This window comes from Maniola jurtina, chromosome 6 (genome assembly GCF_905333055.1).
Source record: "Maniola jurtina chromosome 6, ilManJurt1.1, whole genome shotgun sequence".
Classification (NCBI taxonomy): domain Eukaryota; kingdom Metazoa; phylum Arthropoda; class Insecta; order Lepidoptera; family Nymphalidae; genus Maniola; species Maniola jurtina.
In genome coordinates, this window is record NC_060034.1 from 14,117,132 (window position 1) to 14,136,461 (window position 19,330).

General features: G+C 35.7%; 1 protein-coding gene across 5 annotated transcripts in view; it reads left to right on the forward strand.

Annotated features, from left to right (window-relative positions):
- The window catches only part of LOC123866527 (DNA-binding protein D-ETS-4), a 56,652-nt gene that overhangs the window by 27,092 nt on the left and 10,230 nt on the right, over nt 1-19,330 (forward strand). For all 5 annotated transcript variants that reach the window (XM_045908166.1, XM_045908167.1, XM_045908168.1 and 2 more), the window contains exons 2-4: nt 625-1,402; nt 2,609-2,763; nt 15,324-15,465. In XM_045908166.1, coding sequence (XP_045764122.1) covers nt 625-1,402; nt 2,609-2,763; nt 15,324-15,465 — 1,075 coding nt within the window. The remainder of the gene's footprint in view (nt 1-624; nt 1,403-2,608; nt 2,764-15,323; nt 15,466-19,330) is intronic.

The window sequence follows — 19,330 nt, forward strand, 5'->3', positions numbered from 1 at the left end:
AGACCTCTTGGGCGTTTAGACAAATAAAGCATAGTCCAGGAGTTTGTTATGTTTGAGACATCTGGTGCTACGTCAATGATCTTAGACTGACGCAAGCGCAGAGATCTACGCGTACCAGCACAAATTTCGGTGTTCACATGAGCTGTTGCTTATCCAAAGATTATAATTCCTATAAAACCATTTAGATGTAGACACGTGCTTTTATTTGACTTGAAAAGCATATTTGCTGATCCGTTTTAATTGAGAACGTTCTACAATTAAAAATATTAATTTACTAATCACTTCTCTTATCAATCAACATAATATTTGCTCTGTTACATCAAGCATTAATTAAGAACATGTAAATAGATCTTTATTTCCTTCCACAGCGTCAGTTTATCACAATAGAAATATTATGTAAAGTCCAGTTTCTCATAATTAACATATAAAAAATTCTAGATGGAAAAATTAAAGATTGGTTCTAAGAAAGGAGAGAGTTGCAATCTGTACATGTTTTGCAATAATATTAGGTATAGTTGATCCATCTACAAGCTGGAGCGTGGCTACGCTAATTTATTTTCTGATATAACCCTTGTTTCATTTTTAGTTGAACACGGTATTAATGAGGTTTTTCTTTGTCCGCAGATGCCACAGACGGTGCCCCGGTCTGGGTGCAGCCCGCCATCGGCGTCCCAGGGCGAGAGAGCAGTGCCAACCTCCCCCGCGGACATACACCATCTCCTGCGCCTTCTCGGTGCTGAATCCCCCCCAGAACCGATGTTGCACTCCCCTCCCACACACACCAAACCTCCCCCACCATACCCAGAAGATAACACATATCTCGAACGCCTCTACGACTTCGAAAGCTATCCTACCCCTTCTCCATCATCAGACGAAGGATCGATCCCCACAGTGGCGTTCCAACCCCCCTCCCCCTACAACTCCCTGGAGTATTCTCCAGTCTTCATCAAAGAGGAACCGCACAACAGGCTCACGGTACCAGGATTTGCATCACCCTACCCGTTATCCCCTTCAGGCTCCTGCGTATCATACGGCAGCCACAACCAATATCTATCACCCGTCCCACAACACGAAGAATACATTGACATTGAAGATTTACTCAAAGAGAATCAGATCTTACAAGAAAGTGTTCAACACAGTTACATAACCCCAAAAATTGAAGTCGAGGAACCGAGAGATCACGTTTTACTGCGATCGGCGCTCGAAGACACGACCTTTCAAAAACGGCTTAATTTAAGGCCGATACCCTTAGAATTAGGCAGTGTTAAGATGGAAGAAAGTAGTGGAGGCAACGGTGAAGAAGCGCTTGTTACTCCTGACATAGACCGCGTGCTTTCGATGGCTATTGAGCAGTCTAAACGAGACGTGGACAATACTTGCACCGTACTTGGTATATCACCAGGTGAGTCACTTGCGCATTATTAAATGCAACCCATTCATATGTAAAATGTCTCACAATAAAAATAACTGTACAACGTATTACATATTATTGTGTACTCGTAAGAATGTCAGATACTAGAAACGTATAATAAAGATGATGATCAACCTCAGAGAGAATAATTATATTAGTGACGTCACTAATATCGCAAGTCAGTAAAAAAATCAAGTATTTCCTCGTACCAACGTTGCTGGGCTACTGCCTAAGCACACAATGATTATAATAGAGAGGGAGAGCCAGCGCGTGCCAGACATTCGTTATTTTATAAAAGCTCTAAGTTTCTCTGCGTAGTGCCCGGGCTAGCACAGGGAGGAACGATTAGTGACTATGAATTTTGAATCGTAGTGGCTTTGGGAGATAACAAATCGGGAGATAACGCTCTAAAAGTTTAAAAGTTTAGGGTATCTGGCAGGGGCTTGTCACGATATTGGCAATACATGACGTGATTTCTAAAACTATTCCGAAGGAAATATAAAAAAAATAGACTTTAAATAGCCTTAAAAATATACTTCGACGTAAGATTTTTTACACTTTTGTTACCAGTTATCTTCCTAAGCCACCATGATCCAAACTTCATAGTCACTAATCGTTCCTCCCTTTGCTGGGTACAATACACAGAAAAACTTTCAGCTTTTATATAACAACGAAGGTGTAGCACATGCTGGCTCTTGGTCCATAAATATTTCTTCCAAGAACGTTGTAAAAATGGTTGATTACGCAACGAATGGAGCATTTGTTAAGACGTCTATTGATGATTCTCTGGGCTAATATCATCACGTCATTGATTTTAGCTATAACAGTTTTTCTCAAGGTGAAATAAGTTTTATGTTTAATATCATAAAATTAAATTGGTAAAATAAATCCAAATAGTTTAAGGAAAATGTTCGTAAAAATTCTATGGTGTCTAATAATCTGCTTTTACGGTATGAGGATAGGAGACTTGAATGTGCTACAAACTGGAATAAACATGTAATAATAAAACAAATTCATTGTATTTAAACATTTACTGTGCTAAGGTAAAAAGCTAGTTTTAAATTGAACCTAAAAGTAAAGCAATTTTTTCAAATGACCATACTGTAACTGATTCTTGGACCTATCATGCGTATACCAGACACCACAAAAATTTATGATTTTATATATTGCTTACTAACAAAGTCCTGATCTTCACAGACCCTATGCAATGGAGTACGAGTGACGTCAAAGCGTGGGTGATGTTCACACTGCAACACTTCAACCTACCAATGGTACCTACAGAATACTTCGCGATGGACGGCGCGGCACTGATCGCTCTCACAGAAGATGAATTCAACCAAAGGGCACCACAAGTAAGTTAAAATCCTACATAAAACCCCTAAAAAAACTAAATTAAAATCGGTTCATTAGTTTAGGAGCTACGATGCCACAGACAGATACACAGTTACACACGTCTTACTTATAACACCCCTCTTTTTGGGTCGGGGGTTAAAAATTAACAAAACGCAACGCAGTTGTCCGTCTTAACTTCATTAATTAAGTTGCTATCAAGTCTACGTAAATAACATAGCGTCTACATTTGCAATTCAATAGAAAACAAATTGATTGTGCATCATCTGTAGAATCCAGATTTGATGATTCATTGAGCAATTTTTTTGCTTAGCTACCAACTCTATTTAACATATTATTATATGTTCAAAGTAGGCATATGACTCATATACTATGAGTCCTTATAAAGTATTGCTAATGTTTCAAATATTGATAGAAAGAGTAACATTTTTCACACATGACGTATCGTTCCGTAATTAAAATACTTCTATGTATTATGAATAGAACTTGTATACTTAGTAGTAAACCTAAATTCTTTACTAAAAGTTTAGAATTTTATTTGTTTCAAATACCTAAATAGACGATAATAACCTTAATTTTCACCTACCTATTAGACTTTCCAAATGTAACACTTCCACAAACCGAAAAGGTTCCCAGTTCTTACCCTACCCGTTGTGCTATTGTCACCTACATACTTGCTCCTATTACTAGCTTTACGCTTAGTTGGAGGGGAAATGGGAATATTAATAGTGTTTAACATGGACAAATTCTTAACAAAAACATGCACCAAACCGTAGTCACCAGCATTCATGTAGGTACCTGCCTAACTTTGGAATAATTTTAATCACCGACCCTATGACCGTACTGGGGATGATTAAGGGCATAGATAAGGAAATACAGTTCGAAACTCGGGTCACAATACTCACAGATAAGCTAATATTTTGTTTAAGGTAGAAACATACTGATATTTGATTATTCGATATTATTTTGATGGCGCTTAATACAAACGTAAAAGTATCAGTATTATCAGTGTTTTAACAGTATTATTTGACTAAAAAAAATAAGTTGCTAAAATTATTTCAAAAAAGCCCATTTAAAATAATGTAGTCATAATCAAGCAATCACGTTATAATTAAAAAAAATAAAACAAGACTAGCAGGCTAGTCTTGTTTTTTTTTTATTATTTCATTATTTGCCAGGGCAAATAATGAAATAATAAAAAAAAAAACATTTGAAAATGGCTCCATACAGCCGTCATTTTTTTTTTTCTAACAACTTATAACCCATCACCCGGAAAGACATTAAGGTAATTGCTATTTGACAAATCGCAAAAATGCTGTACTTTGAAGTAAATTGTTTATTTTTCTAAAGCATTAACAGCTATTAAATACATGCAATTAAAAACTTCAGTTTGTGAAGATTATAAGGGCCTCTTTTTATTTAGTATACATTATCCCAATAAAAAAAAAAAACCAAGTTGAAAACATTGCTGTTCGCAACTTGTTCTGTAAAAGTTTTCTTTAACATCTTGATACTTTGAAGCCAACCTCCAGAAAATGATATGTTTAGGTTTAGCAATCAATTTTAACTGTTAGTTTTATACTAAATGTTTTTCGTTTCTTAAATAATCTAAAACTAACCAAAAAACTTCCTGTGCTATTTATTTTCTTGCAGGCGCTCTATGGAATTCAGTGTCCACTGGACTGTCATGGCGGAAGGACTGTGCGCGTCATTTCGTCGCAAAATATTATTTAAAATGAATTTAAGCTTATTATTTTTGAATGAAAGTTGTGTTTATAATCGTTGAAAAATAAAATAGGGATTTTTTCATTTCTAAATGAAGCCTGCTTATATACTAAATTTTATTCTAAAGTTACGGTTTTACCAGGTAAATACTCGGAGGTTGTCATAGATTATGATGACAGATAGTAAGTGTTCTAAATAGGTATTATACCTATGTTAGGAGATAGCGCGCCTCGTTCCGGGTGCCGTGTTCCGAAATGGATTTCGTAGTAGTGCAAGTTTGGTGCAAGCCCCACATGACGGAGGGGTATGCGTCAGGCATTTCCTGTGTACAAAAAAAGACCTATATTTCGGATCCATATTTCATCACTGACAATATGCACTATTCAAAGACTGTTCTTCAAGCATTGAGGAATTTTGGACAGAGACATCTCGAAGGTTCCCGAAGGCTGCCTGAGTTAGATTTGTCGGCTAGCTAGCTTTTTTCGAAATTGGACTTACTTAGCTGGATTGTGTGTTAGAGCTTTCTTATGAGATATTATATGTACATAATATAACCATGGGTCTCATAAGAAAGCTCAGATTCATGCTGCGGGCAATGGGGAGAGCCTAAAGGTTGGAACGCCATTTCGGCGGCCGTGTTTCCTGCCATATATACCTTAGATACCTGCAAGCCAAGAGTGAATAGGCATCTTCTAGGTAAGCGTGCTCCAACTTTGACCTCATCATTGCTTTCTTTAAAGCATGATTGTCGTCAAGCGCAAGCGCAAAGATTCAGGCGGCGCAAACCCGTAGCATGTGGAAGACCCTATTAAAGACTTATGTTCACTGTGGACGTCTGTCGGTTGATGTTGATGATTATGTCTTTAGTGCAAGTAGTTCAGTAGTTTCAGAGTTTATCGATAACAAACAAACAAACCTTTCCTCTTCATAATATATGTAGTTAGTAGCGCAAACTTGGAAAAAAATCTCGTGGACACTCTTTGATTTTCCGAGATAAATGTCATTTTACCTGACAGCCCTAATCAATTTTATCACTGATATTAATAACTAATTCATAACCGTTAAACCTAAGTGTCAAAATCTCGTTTTTCTAGTCGAGTTCCGTAGGCTCTTTGAACCCACTGCATTATTATCCCAAGAAAACCTACCATTAGATGTAGGAATAATGGAAAGAGGTCACAACCCTCAGCAATAAAGAATACGATGCGGAGAGAGATGTCACTCTCAAGGTCTTTAAATGTATCCATGCAAAAAACCACGTCGACTGGTTGCTCCGTTGCAGCGTGATTGAATATTAAACCAACAAACACACTTTCGCATTTGAAATATGGCCAGTGATTATAAGAAACAGTTTAAATCTCTCTCTGCTCTCTGAGAGACGTTAGGCAAAGTGAACACGAATTATGACACTTCTGTGTTCTTATACAAGCTTAGGTCTCTCAATTTTGTCAATTAATGTCAAATTTCTTTCTCAGATCAAAACCTAGTAAGTGGTTTAAATTCAAGAGAAGTTTAGGCCGTAGTCTTCAACAAGAAACTCGGCGGTTGCTCTTTTCAAAGATTTGATATACAATATTAAATTGCTTAAAACGCACATAACTGAAAAGTTAGTAGTGCGTGATTCCAGGATCGAACCCCCGACCTTCGATTAGGAGGCGGACGTTCTAACCACTAGGCTATGACAGTTTTTAAATTAAAGGGGTTTAAATATTTTAGTGTGAAGACTGGCCTACACATTTATTCATTAGATGTGCATCACTTTCTTTTTTAGGGTTCCGTACCTCAAAATGAAAAACGGAGCTCTTAAAGGATCACTTTGTTGTCTGTCCATTTGTCCGTCCGTCCGTCAAGAAAACCTATACAGTACTTCCCGTTGATCTAGAATCACGAAATTTGTTCTCGGATTTATTCCTTTACTTGGGCTATGAGAGTTGAGACCTATCTACCTGCCCATAATTCTAGGTTAACGGGAAATACACTATCGGTTTTCTTGACAGACACGACAGACGGACAGACGGACAGAAAGACAGACAACAAAGTGATCCTATAAGGGTCCCGTGTTTCCTTTTGAGATATGGAACCCTAAAAACATTATGTAAGTATGCAAAGTATTTCCCTTGCAAACCATATTTTAACAGTTGACATGTAGAGGTCATTGACTTTTCCTATCTTACTTTTAAGTTTTAATGCATTATTAAGTATTTACTGTTTTGACATGGTATTTAGATAATGGGTGATATTTATTTTATTTAATCTAATTCCTTTTAAAAACTTAGTAAGGCGCATTAATCTATAAAAACCTAGCCAGTTCAAAGACTTACTATGTTTTAAAATGGTCAAAGCGACTTACTAGCTTTTAATTTTACTTTAATGTGGGTGTCCTTACAATACAACGGGACATACTATGAAAGTTAGGCTTATGACATAAAACGATTTTCGGAAAAATGACATTTACTTTGTTTTGATATGGGGCGATCGATATAATTAGGTACTAGGGTAAAGGCTCGAGTAAATGAACAGATTGGACGTTTTTACATGTATTAAGAGCTGGAATAAAAAACCGGCTGATATACCTTTTTTAAATATTTTCTTACAAATTCTTACACTTTTTTCAATTTCAATTTCAAAACCGTGTTCCGTTCAAACCGTTCAAAAGTGCGTGTGCGTGCGTCCATGTGTGTGTGTGAGTGTGATGTATGTTTGTACGAGTGTTTGTGAGTGTGGTATTTCGTTGTATAACCACATGAGTAGCGAACAGAGTCAAAGCTTCATACAAGCGCGCTACGATAGGTACACTACTACAAGCTTGAGGCGCGTGTGTGCGTGAGCACAGGCGCTACGTCGCGTACGGAGAGAAATCGGTTTATACCGGCTCGGCCTGTGCTCAAGTTCAGGGGCTGCAGTACACGTCGCGCGTCGTGTTTTCATTTAATTTAATGTTAATGATAATAATTTAAATAGTGTTTAAAATCTATTTTCTTGAATAGATTTTGTTCAAAATCAATATCTGAGGATCCCTAGGATCACAAAACAGGAAATTGTTACCAAAATTTAAAAAAATCGACGCCATTTTGAAATTCTTTGTTAATTGACCGATTTCGTTCAAAATCGATATTTAGAGCTCCCTGGGATCACGAAATAAGAAACTGTTACCAAAATTTAAAAAGTCGACGCCATTTTGAAATTATTTGTTAATTGACCGATTTCGTTCAAAATCGATATTTAGAGCTCCCTGGGATCACGAAATAAGAAACTGTTACCAAAATTTAAAAAAGTCGACGCCATTTTGAAATTCTTTGTTAATTGACCGATTTCGTTCAAAATCGATATTTAGAGCTCCCTGCAATCACAAAATAAGAAACTGTTACTAAAATTTAAAAAAGTCGACGCCATTTTGAAATTCTTTGTTAATTGACCGATTTCGTTCAAAATCGATATTTAGAGCTCCCTGGGATCACAAAATAAGAAACTGTTACCAAAATTTAAAAAGTCGACGCCATTTTGAAATTCTTTGTTATTTGACCGATTTCGTTCATAATCGATATTTAGAGCTCCCTGGGATCACGAAATAAGAAACTGTTACCAAAATTTAAAAAAGTCGACGCCATTTTGAAATTCTTTGTTAATTGACCGATTTCGTTCAAAATCGATATTTAGAGCTCCCTGGGATCACAAAATAAGAAACTGTTACCAAAATTTAAAAAGTCGACGCCATTTTGAAATTCTTTGTTATTTGACCGATTTCGTTCAAAATCGATATTTAGAGCTCCCTGGGATCACGAAATAAGAAACTGTTACCAAAATTTAAAAAAGTCGACGCCATTTTGAAATTCTTTGTTAATTGACCGATTTCGTTCAAAATCGATATTTAGAGCTCCCTGCAATCACAAAATAAGAAACTGTTACCAAAATTTAAAAAAGTCGACGCCATTTTGAAATTCTTTGTTAATTGACCGATTTCGTTCAAAATCGATATTTAGAGCTCCCTGGGATCACAAAATAAGAAACTGTTACCAAAATTTAAAAAGTCGACGACATTTTGAAATTCTTTGTTAATTGACCGATTTCGTTCAAAATCGATATTTAGAGCTCCCTGGGATCACAAAATAAGAAACTGTTACCAAAATTTAAAAAAGTCGACGCCATTTTGAAATTCTTTGTTAATTGACCGATTTCGTTCAAAATCGATATTTAGAGCTCCCTGCAATCACAAAATAAGAAACTGTTACCAAAATTTAAAAAAGTCGACGCCATTTTGAAATTCTTTGTTAATTGACCGATTTCGTTCAAAATCGATATTTAGAGCTCCCTGGGATCACAAAATAAGAAACTGTTACCAAAATTTAAAAAGTCGACGACATTTTGAAATTCTTTGTTAATTGACCGATTTCGTTCAAAATCGATATTTAGAGCTCCCTGGGATCACAAAATAAGAAACTGTTACCAAAATTTAAAAAAGTCGACGCCATTTTGAAATTCTTTGTTAATTGACCGATTTCGTTCAAAATCGATATTTAGAGCTCCCTGGGATCACGAAATAAGAAACTGTTACCAAAATTTAAAAAGTCGACGCCATTTTGAAATTATTTGTTAATTGACCGATTTCGTTCAAAATCGATATTTAGAGCTCCCTGGGATCACAAAATAAGAAACTGTTACCAAAATTTAAAAAAGTCGACGCCATTTTGAAATTCTTTGTTAATTGACCGATTTCGTTCAAAATCGATATTTAGAGCTCCCTGGGATCACGAAATAAGAAACTGTTACCAAAATTTAAAAAAGTCGACGCCATTTTGAAATGCTTTGTTAATTGACCGATTTCGTTCAAAATCGATATTTAGAGCTCCCTGGGATCACAAAATAAGAAACTGTTACCAAAATTTAAAAAAGTCGACGCCATTTTGAAATTCTTTGTTAATTGACCGATTTCGTTCAAAATCGATATTTAGAGCTCCCTGGGATCACAAAATAAGAAACTGTTACCAAAATTTAAAAAGTCGACGCCATTTTGAAATTCTTTGTTATTTGACCGATTTCGTTCAAAATCGATATTTAGAGCTCCCTGGGATCACGAAATAAGAAACTGTTACCAAAATTTAAAAAAGTCGACGCCATTTTGAAATTCTTTGTTAATTGACCGATTTCGTTCAAAATCGATATTTAGAGCTCCCTGCAATCACAAAATAAGAAACTGTTACCAAAATTTAAAAAAGTCGACGCCATTTTGAAATTCTTTGTTAATTGACCGATTTCGTTCAAAATCGATATTTAGAGCTCCCTGGGATCACGAAATAAGAAACTGTTACCAAAATTTAAAAAGTCGACGCCATTTTGAAATTATTTGTTAATTGACCGATTTCGTTCAAAATCGATATTTAGAGCTCCCTGGGATCATAAAATAAGAAACTGTTACCAAAATTTAAAAAAGTCGACGCCATTTTGAAATTCTTTGTTAATTGACCGATTTCGTTCAAAATCGATATTTAGAGCTCCCTGGGATCACGAAATAAGAAACTGTTACCAAAATTTAAAAAAGTCGACGCCATTTTGAAATGCTTTGTTAATTGACCGATTTCGTTCAAAATCGATATTTAGAGCTCCCTGGGATCACAAAATAAGAAACTGTTGCCAAAATTTAAAAAAGTCAACGCCATTTTGAAATTCTTTGTTAATTGACCGATTTCGTTCAAAATCGATATTTAGAGCTCCCTGGGATCACAAAATAGGAAACTGTAACCAAAATTTAAAAAAGTTGGCACCATTTATAATTCTTTCTAAATTGACTGATTTCGTTAAAATCGATATTTAGATCTATTGATCGATATTTAAACTAGGCAATTACAACAAAAACAAACTTTACCATCTTGTTGAACAAATAACTATTGTTAATTAAATTGTATCCTCCAGTGCCAACCCTACCAAAATAGTTATAAAATTTGCTCGCTTCTTAGAAGCTTTGCCTCTGTTTGCTACTCTGTGGTATAACACCATGTTAGTAAATCTTAGTATATTTTTAACCGACTTTAAAAAAAGGAAGAGGTTCTGAATTCGTCGGTATCTTTTTTTTTATGTATGTTCCCCGATTACTCAAAGACGCCTGGACTGATTTGGATTTTTTTTTTGTTTGATAGGGTATACTTTGCAAGTGGTCCCATATAAATTTGGTAAAGATCTGATGAATATCTTTGAAGATGGAGAACAGAACTCCTCAATGGATAAGAGCAAATTCAATTTTTTTTTAATGTATGTTCACCGATTGCTCAAAGACGCCTGGACCGATTTGGAAATTATTTTTTTTTGAAAAGCTAGGTATACTTTGCAGGTGGTCCCATATAAATTTGATGAAGTTCTGATGAATATCTTCTGAGATGGAGAACAGAACTCCTCAATGGATAAGAGCAAATTGCTCGCGAGCAGTGTAATTGCTTAGTAAACAGTAGGGTTTTAGCTGGGCATGGCATATTATTATAGTACAGTGGGGCCACTAAAAATTTTGAAATAAAAAATTTTCAAAAGAAAAATAAAACCGACTATATGGATATGGATTGGATATGGTATGGATATGGATCCCTCTTGGGTATCCCCATTTCTCTCTGTCTTTGGTACTATCAAGCTAATTTTCTCTCGCGATTTGCACAATAGCATTAGACCAACGCGTCTTCGGTCTACCTACCTGTCCTTCTTTCATCTGTAAAAATCGATACAATATGACCATTTGCATTGCAGTTTTAGGGCATGTCTCAAGGTGTCTGTAGGCTTTGTCTTTTTTCTTATGTCTTCAATTCTCACTTTGAATATTTTTTGCTTAATTTATGCAACTTGCCATCGCCCTTTAGCAAGTTACTATTTCTTTTTATATTCTTTGTCTGGACCCATGTTTGGCTGGCATAGGTAAGGCATGGCAGGATGCATGTATCTATAACGGATCTTTTAAGATGTACTGGGTAAGCTCCTTTCATTCTTTCCTTTTGTGCCCAGTAAAACAAGCATACTCGGGCTACTTTGAGAACCCATTAGCAGCTAACAGCAAGGCCTGGACTCCAATTTTTATATGTGGAAGCTGTATTTCCTCGTTGCGTTTATGAGCAAATAAGAATAGTTAACTACTTTTACTAAAAAAAAAATTTATTATTTGGCGCGAACCATCTAAACACCATGATGATTATTATTTCTGCGTTGTGAATATTACCAGAAGAAACAGCAAAAAAATTGTTCCAAGCGGCTCTATTGTAACTTGCAGTCTGCAATTTGAACGATTCTGACTTCTGGTGATAAATCTGTACCTCAGCCCCAACCCAGTACCTCTAATCTACCATTTCAAGAACTTTCAGAAGGTAGTGACGATGTAGTGACTTTTTTACATCTCAACTTAGACCATTCAATCAAAATTATTTGGATCACTTAATGAGAGATCTTAGATTGTCTAAAAAGCATCAGAACATGTGGCTTCTCGGCTCAAAGGAACAAATCTGATAACATCAGACACTTGTGTTACGGTATATTATTCTCACTACTCTTAACACATTCAGTAGCTGATGTTGCACTTCCAGCGACTTGGATGCAACAAGGGCGTTAAGTTTCATTTTCTCTGTAGTCATTTGGACTGTTTTCCAGAAAATTTAGGTGACTTTCAAACTAAGATAACTATACCAAAGGGGATAATATCATATGAAAGGGCTCTATTATACATTCTAAAACAGGTTTTATTTATTATTATTATGTAAAAGAGTTTTTGATTTATCGCGCAAAATGTAGAAAAAAATATATAATAAGTCAAAAACTGAAAATCTGACATTTTTTTTTAAATTCCAAGCCGAAAATATACTTAAGAATTTATTAATAGGAATCGAGAGTTTATGCACTAGATAGAGTTCGTTCATTCACTGAAATTTCCAGTTCATTTACTGGCAATTTATCCTTTTGTTAAATAAAATAATTTATAATAATTAATACCACGCATTTTATTTGATTTTTTGATATACTGTGTACAGATACACAAAAAATAAAAATTATATATAGAACAATTCTCATATATCTTAATTTTAGGTGAAAGTCAGGGTAATCCTTATTCGTTCATGTACTGGATCTTTTACCCTCCTACGTCAAAATACTAAAAGTCCGCGTAAATTTCGCAGATTGAAATGTCTGCTTGATTAATTGTCAATAGAGGGTCATGACATGTCAAAATTGCTAGTTTGAAGGTGAAATCGTCTAAGTCATTCGAGATGGTTTTCCTCTTAACGATACCCCGTTCTTTCCAATTTAGAAGTTATGGTGGAATAAAGAAACTCACATACATACATGAGCCCTGAAAACATTGCACTTTAATTTTGGGCAGTAGCGTAAAAAGTGTTGATAGAAGTCATTATGATATAGAATAACAAATCATTAGTCATTAGCTACGCGTTGTGGTACGCATAACAGCTAGGAAATCCGTTTAGGGGTAACGTTTATGCAACTTTCATGCAATGCTATAGCTACGAAACGACGCAACTTACCGAACCGAACCAGGTTAATAACTGCATCGGAAATCCCCAGAAGATCTAGATTTACGTACGAGTTACGCAAAACATACGTAGGCATAAGAAAGTTACGTCTCTATCAACCTATCTCATATCTATTTCTACTTAAACATTTTATTATATTGAATATTTTATTGATCAATCAGTGAAATGCCAGATAAGTCGTAATGTTACAGGCTATCGTGGAAAAATACAAAGTAATCCTCCGTAATTACGATTATACGCTGTTGTTATTCCATAATTGTTTATGCCAGTGAAATAAACAAACAAAATAACTGATAATGTTTAAGAGGATAGAACGACAAACTTCTCTATCAGTAAATACCTACTTTAATTATGTTTTAAAGCGCTTTGAAAGAATTGGAACAAATTATTATACTAAATACTCGATGTTAGAGCCAATCCAACGATTTAGCACTATCACACTAATATTATAAAGGAGAAAGTTTGTATGTGTGTGTGTGTGTGTGTGTGTGTGTGTGTGTGTATGTTTGTTACTCCTTCACGCAACAACTACTGGACGGATTGGGCTGAAATTTAGAATGGAGATAGATTATACCCTGGATTAGCACATAGGCTACTTTTTATCCCGGAAAATCAAAGAGTTCCCACGGGAATTTCAAAAAACCTACATCCACGCGAACGAAGTCGCGGGTATCAGCTAGTGCAATTATATAACTTAGTCGATTCAAAAGTTTGTCATAGAAAGGTATAGAGTGGGGTTTATAATAAAGTATAATATTTTATGGGGCGTTATAGTAAAAAAGTTGTTGAGTAGATCGTTTGTATGCATGAGCGGTTTTTCTCTCCAATGAATTTTTGTAATAGAAATATTGATTAATTCATATAAACCCTGTCTCGATGTTTCCACATTTACATAAATAAAAAGTTATTTATGGTTAAAAATTTCATCTTCTGTTTCTGTATTTTGTTCAAAGTAACGCCTGACTGTCTATGAGTTATTTGGTCCATTGCCAATTGGCTTGGAGGCATTTCAAACGGTTGGTTAGTGCTGAGTCATTTGAATTTTTACCTCATTGATATAATATGGGGCCTCAAAAAGTATATTAAGCAGTCGAAGATTAAGTAAGACTCATATAATGAAAATGCGTGGATTTAATTGCATAAAACTCTAAAAAGTTACAGCTGCTTGCTGCCAAATAGGAGTTCCACTTCTTAACCACTAAGGCTATCACTGCTGTTCCAATAAATCACTAGTCACTAACCATATTATAAATGCGAAAGTGTGTTTGTTTGTATGTTTCTTAATTTGTTGGTTTGTCCTTCAATCACGTTGCGACGGAGTATCGGATCTACGTGACTTTTTGCAAGGTATATTAGGTAACGACCTGGAGAGTGACATAAGCTACTTTTCTACCGGAAAATCTAGTGTCATATAAGTCAGTGCGGAAAATCAGAGTTCCCACGGGATTTTTAAAAGCCTTAATCCACGCAGACAAAGTCGTGGGCAGCAGCTAGTTGTGGAGATAAAATCTTGGCGATTCTCCATGTATCCCTTAATCTAATCGTTTGACTGGTTACTGGTTGTCATCGCACGCGCCGGTGCTTGCCTGCCTTCGACTTTCTCCAAGGCCGATGAAAGTCGTCGTTCGCTACAACTGTTTGCATACAAATCGTAAAATCTGCTCTGTTTTGCACTCATAAAACGAGACGAACAAATTGTACACAAGCTTTGGAAACCAACCGTCAAGTGGGTACTCGTAGTTTTGTTGTCTGAAGGTTTCCGCAAGATTCAGATTTTTTCAAAATGGTTATTTTGTATGAATATGTTTGTAGTGTAATCAAATTTCTTTTCAGATGCGTTTGCATGCATTTTCATACAAAATAGCCATTTTCAGTCGACAAAATGCGAATCGATGCTAACAGGTGTAAAAAGCCCTTAGAAATAGTCAGTGCGGGACATGTTTTGAATTAGTCAATGGGAAAAGAAAAAAAAAAACAACAGAATGGAAGGCAATAGTTACCTTAATTTATGAAGAACTAACTGATGCCCGTGACTTCATTCGCGTGGATATAGGTTTTTTAAAAATCCCGTGGAAACTCCTTGATTTTCCGGGTTAAAAAGTAGCCTATGTGTTAATCCAGGGTATGATCTATCTCGATTCCAAAATTTTAGCGAAATCCGTCCAGTAAACCGTCCGTCCATCTGTTACCTACGTGAAAGAGTAACACACACACACATACAGTATACACACATACAAAGTTTCGCTTTTATTGATGTGATTAGTGTGAAACGACCAAGAAGAAGTTATTGACCCTAGTGCCTTTTTGAACCAGTGTTCTTTTTGTTTTAGGCCGGTAGCACACTGTACGCACAGCTGGAGATCTGGAAAGCGGCGAGGCACGAGAGCTGGAGGAGTCAATGGACGGAGCACGAACAGCCTTCCCCCACACCCGCACCCCCCGGCCAGCCGTCAGCTGACGATTTAAGCGATGGTATGTACATAAATATACTTTTTGTATGACAGGTTTTGGTTGAGAATTCGTTACTAAGTTTGGGTGGAACCTTGATTTATGACCAAAAATCTCAAAAAAAAAAACCATTCCATTCCTTAGTACACACTTTCACAAAGAGAAAAATCTGAAATAAATAAGTTACAGGCAAAATAAAATGTAGTTTTTTAGACATCAGCAACCTTTACAAACAAACTTATTTTTTTTACTTGCAGACTCGCACTTGGCTGGCTTTTTTAACACTGTATTTGAATATAAAGTCACAGACAGTCATCCAGAGTCATAGATCACACTGCAAAAGAAGTTAGGATACCTAGATTAAATTTTACACACTATAACTAAAAATTAATACAAAAATGTATCTAGGTACTCATAACTTTTGCGAGTGGAGTTTTTATTTTTGTGATAAAACTAACAGATCTTCGATAACGTCCCTTGTCTTTCTCGAAAAATGTTTTATATACCTATTTGATGATCGCGAAAACCGCACTGAAATCAAGAAAAAAAAACGACTAAGGAAAGTCATTAAAAACAAATAAACAGACAAAAAGCCTATTTCAGCTAGATAAACAGTTAAAACAATTTAGTTTAAAAATAATTGCAAAGATATTAAAGTTAATAAGTGGCACATTACTAGTTTATTTACGAGCCATTTTAAAATGCAGCGAAGTCTTAAGGGGGCTCTACACTCGCGGCGCGAACGGCCGCGAAAGCCCGTGACAACTGCGAATCACGAATGTAGATGTTGTTCACGCCTTCGCGCCTTTCCCCGATCAGTGTCGATTTTTGGTCCGCGACAAAGGGTTTCGTTCATAGTCACGAATAAGACTGAAGATTTGCGAGTGTGGAGGGACACAGTTCACGCGTGGATCGCGGCATACATTTACGGCGTGAAATAACGGCGCGACTTCACGTGCGAGTGTAGAGTCGGCTTAACATCAAAACTGTGGAAAAGCAAACGGTCGGGGACGCGATGTGGCACGCCACTGCATCATTCGTTGCATTGTGATCAACCGTTAGCCGATCCGAGGACCCACATAGAGACAAACGAGTCGATGATATATGGCTAATGTGGCCACACGTTCAGTTATCGGCAGGACTATAGCGAAACTGTTCCAACTCAAAACCCCGTCTTTTGAAATAATTTCGTTTTCAGACTCGATTACTGCACAGAAATAAAGCTATAGTGGCGTTACACTTTACAATTATTTCTAAATATTTTTAAATTAATTAATTTATAAGAAAGAAAGAAAAAGGAAAGACGACATTGGTAACTCTTTATACCTACTTAAAACTAAAATAACGAAGATTACACACCCAACCTGTCTATTTAGACGCCCTAGTGTAACCTTTTATGTAAGTGTAAATTAAAAATTTATAACACCCCCGACAAGTGAAGGTTACAGTAAAGATTAGAAAAGAGCTGATAATTTTCAAACAGCTGAACCAATTTTCTTGGATTATAGCTAAGAACACTCTCGATCAAGCCACATTTCAAACAAAAAAAAAAACAAAAAAAAATTGGTTCATTAGTTTAGGAGCTACGATGCCACAGACAGATACACAGATACACACGTCAAACTTATAACACCCCTCTTTTTGGGTCTGGGGTTAAAAACGTGACATCGAAGTTACGTAAATCTGCAAAATTTTCTTAAAACAATTTTTAAGGCAATGCAAATTTGAATTGATACTTTTGTCCCTAAAATTTTACGCTCATTACTCTTGCGTTACATTTCAATGCTCATTTCTACTGGCTATTCTAGCTTTGTTTTTACTGGCTAGGCATCGTTTATTTCAATGTGACTCTAGCAAACTTTATACGTTTCTTCATGCCTTCTTTAGTATGTTGTGTCCCATTATGTAAAGTAAAAATCCTTGTCATGTTATATTATATTATGTCCCACTGTATATGTTGAGGCTGCTAACTCGCTTTACGAGGGAATTGAAGACGGACAGAAAGAGGACGCTTGTTGCATTAGAAATGGGAAAATTTGAGCGTCCGTGCGTGTTTAGAGTCAAGTCTCAAATCATATTATAATAATGTATTTGAAAAATAAGAAGTACAGTGAAAAAACAGATAAAAAGATTTTTACATTAGATTTTAATAATAGTGTACTTATTAAAACTAATTTATGCAAAAACGATAAAACACACAATAAATTAGAACATTAATAATTATAAATTAAAATTACTATTAGTTATACCTAGTCGTCAAAAAGACCACCCCTGGTTGCCCCTGGACCAAAAGTGCCCATCAAGCTGGCAGCATAAATTATAAAGATAAAGATTTAGACTTTTTAAAACAAGGACTCAAAAGTCTTTATTAGGTATATTAGATGATCCTAGAGGATGCCCGCGACTTCGTCCGCGTGGATTTAGATTTTTATAGATCCCGTGGGAACTGTTTGATTTTCCGGGATAAAAAGTAGCCTATGTCCGTCCCCGGGATATAAGCTAACCCTGTACCATATTTCGTCAGAATCTGTTACACTTTTGGGCCGTGAAAAGGTAGCAGACAGACAGACAGACAGACAGACAAACACACTTTCGCATTTATAATATTAGTATAGATTGTGTAACATCAAGTCAACATTTCCAAACAGACCCAAACTAGCGTTATGAGTGAGTTAAAGCTTGAAATAAAATTGTTATACGAATGATGTCATATACATCGATGCTCATACAATTTTGATCAAATCTTACAAAGTAAAATATTATGATGAATGAAGGATGGTACTTTTAAGATTTTATACAAACAGTGGTACCTAATAAATTAAATTCCTTAACTTAGTTTAACCCATCTTGGCTTACGAAATCAAAATTATTAAGATTGATGATGTTATTAAGTTGTTAATTTTTTTTTTTTTTTTTTTTTTTTCTTACCATAAAGCTCCATTATATAATGGTAGCTTTATTCCTACTACAATCTAGCCTATGGGCTAATAAGTAATTTTATTCTAGCTTAAACTTCTACTTATGAATAATTTCTAAATCTAATTTCAGTCCAATAACTGTCCTTAGTTTATTCTAATATGCTTACAGTCCACTATGTTATTGTGACCTAGATAAAAATAAAGTAGCACAAACACTATTACACAATCACTGCATTTATGCACTTTTTAACACTAGTTCGAACGGCTTGGTTCGTTTGAGTCTTCTTTTTATGTCCAAGTTATCTAGAAGCTTCACAGCCTCGAAATTAACATGATGGTGAAGTCGATGTTGGTGAGCCTCTGCGAACTTTTGAATTACTTTGTATACGAACTCTATCTTAAGGTCCCTGTGGAGATCGTGATTTCTTACATACCAGGGTGCATTTGTTATTTCCCGGAGTACTTTGTTCTGGAATCTTTGTATTACTTGTACATTGGTCGATTTAGTACACCCCCAGAGTTGTATACCATACGTCCATACAGGCATCAGGATTTGCTTGTATAGCATAAGTTTATTATCTATTGAGAGTGTTGAGTGCCTTCCAAGCAGCCAATACATTTTTTTATAACGTAGTTCCAGCTCCTCGCGTTTCTTTTTAACATGAGCTTTCCATCGAAGCTTTGCATCTAGCGTCATACCTAAGTACTTTGCTGTATTTACATATGGAATAAGTTGCCGATTAAGATAAATCGGGTGATATTTCGGTCGCTTATTCGTAAAATCTATATGCATTGATTTCGATTCGTTAAGCTTAATTCGCCACTTTATAGTCCATTCGTTAACTTTATTTATGGCAACTTGAACTTTTTCCACTGCTTCTTCGTGACTTTCACCAGTTCCTATAATCGCAGTGTCATCAGCGAATGTTGCAATGGTATTATTTTCTAGTGCTGGAATATCACAGGTGTAT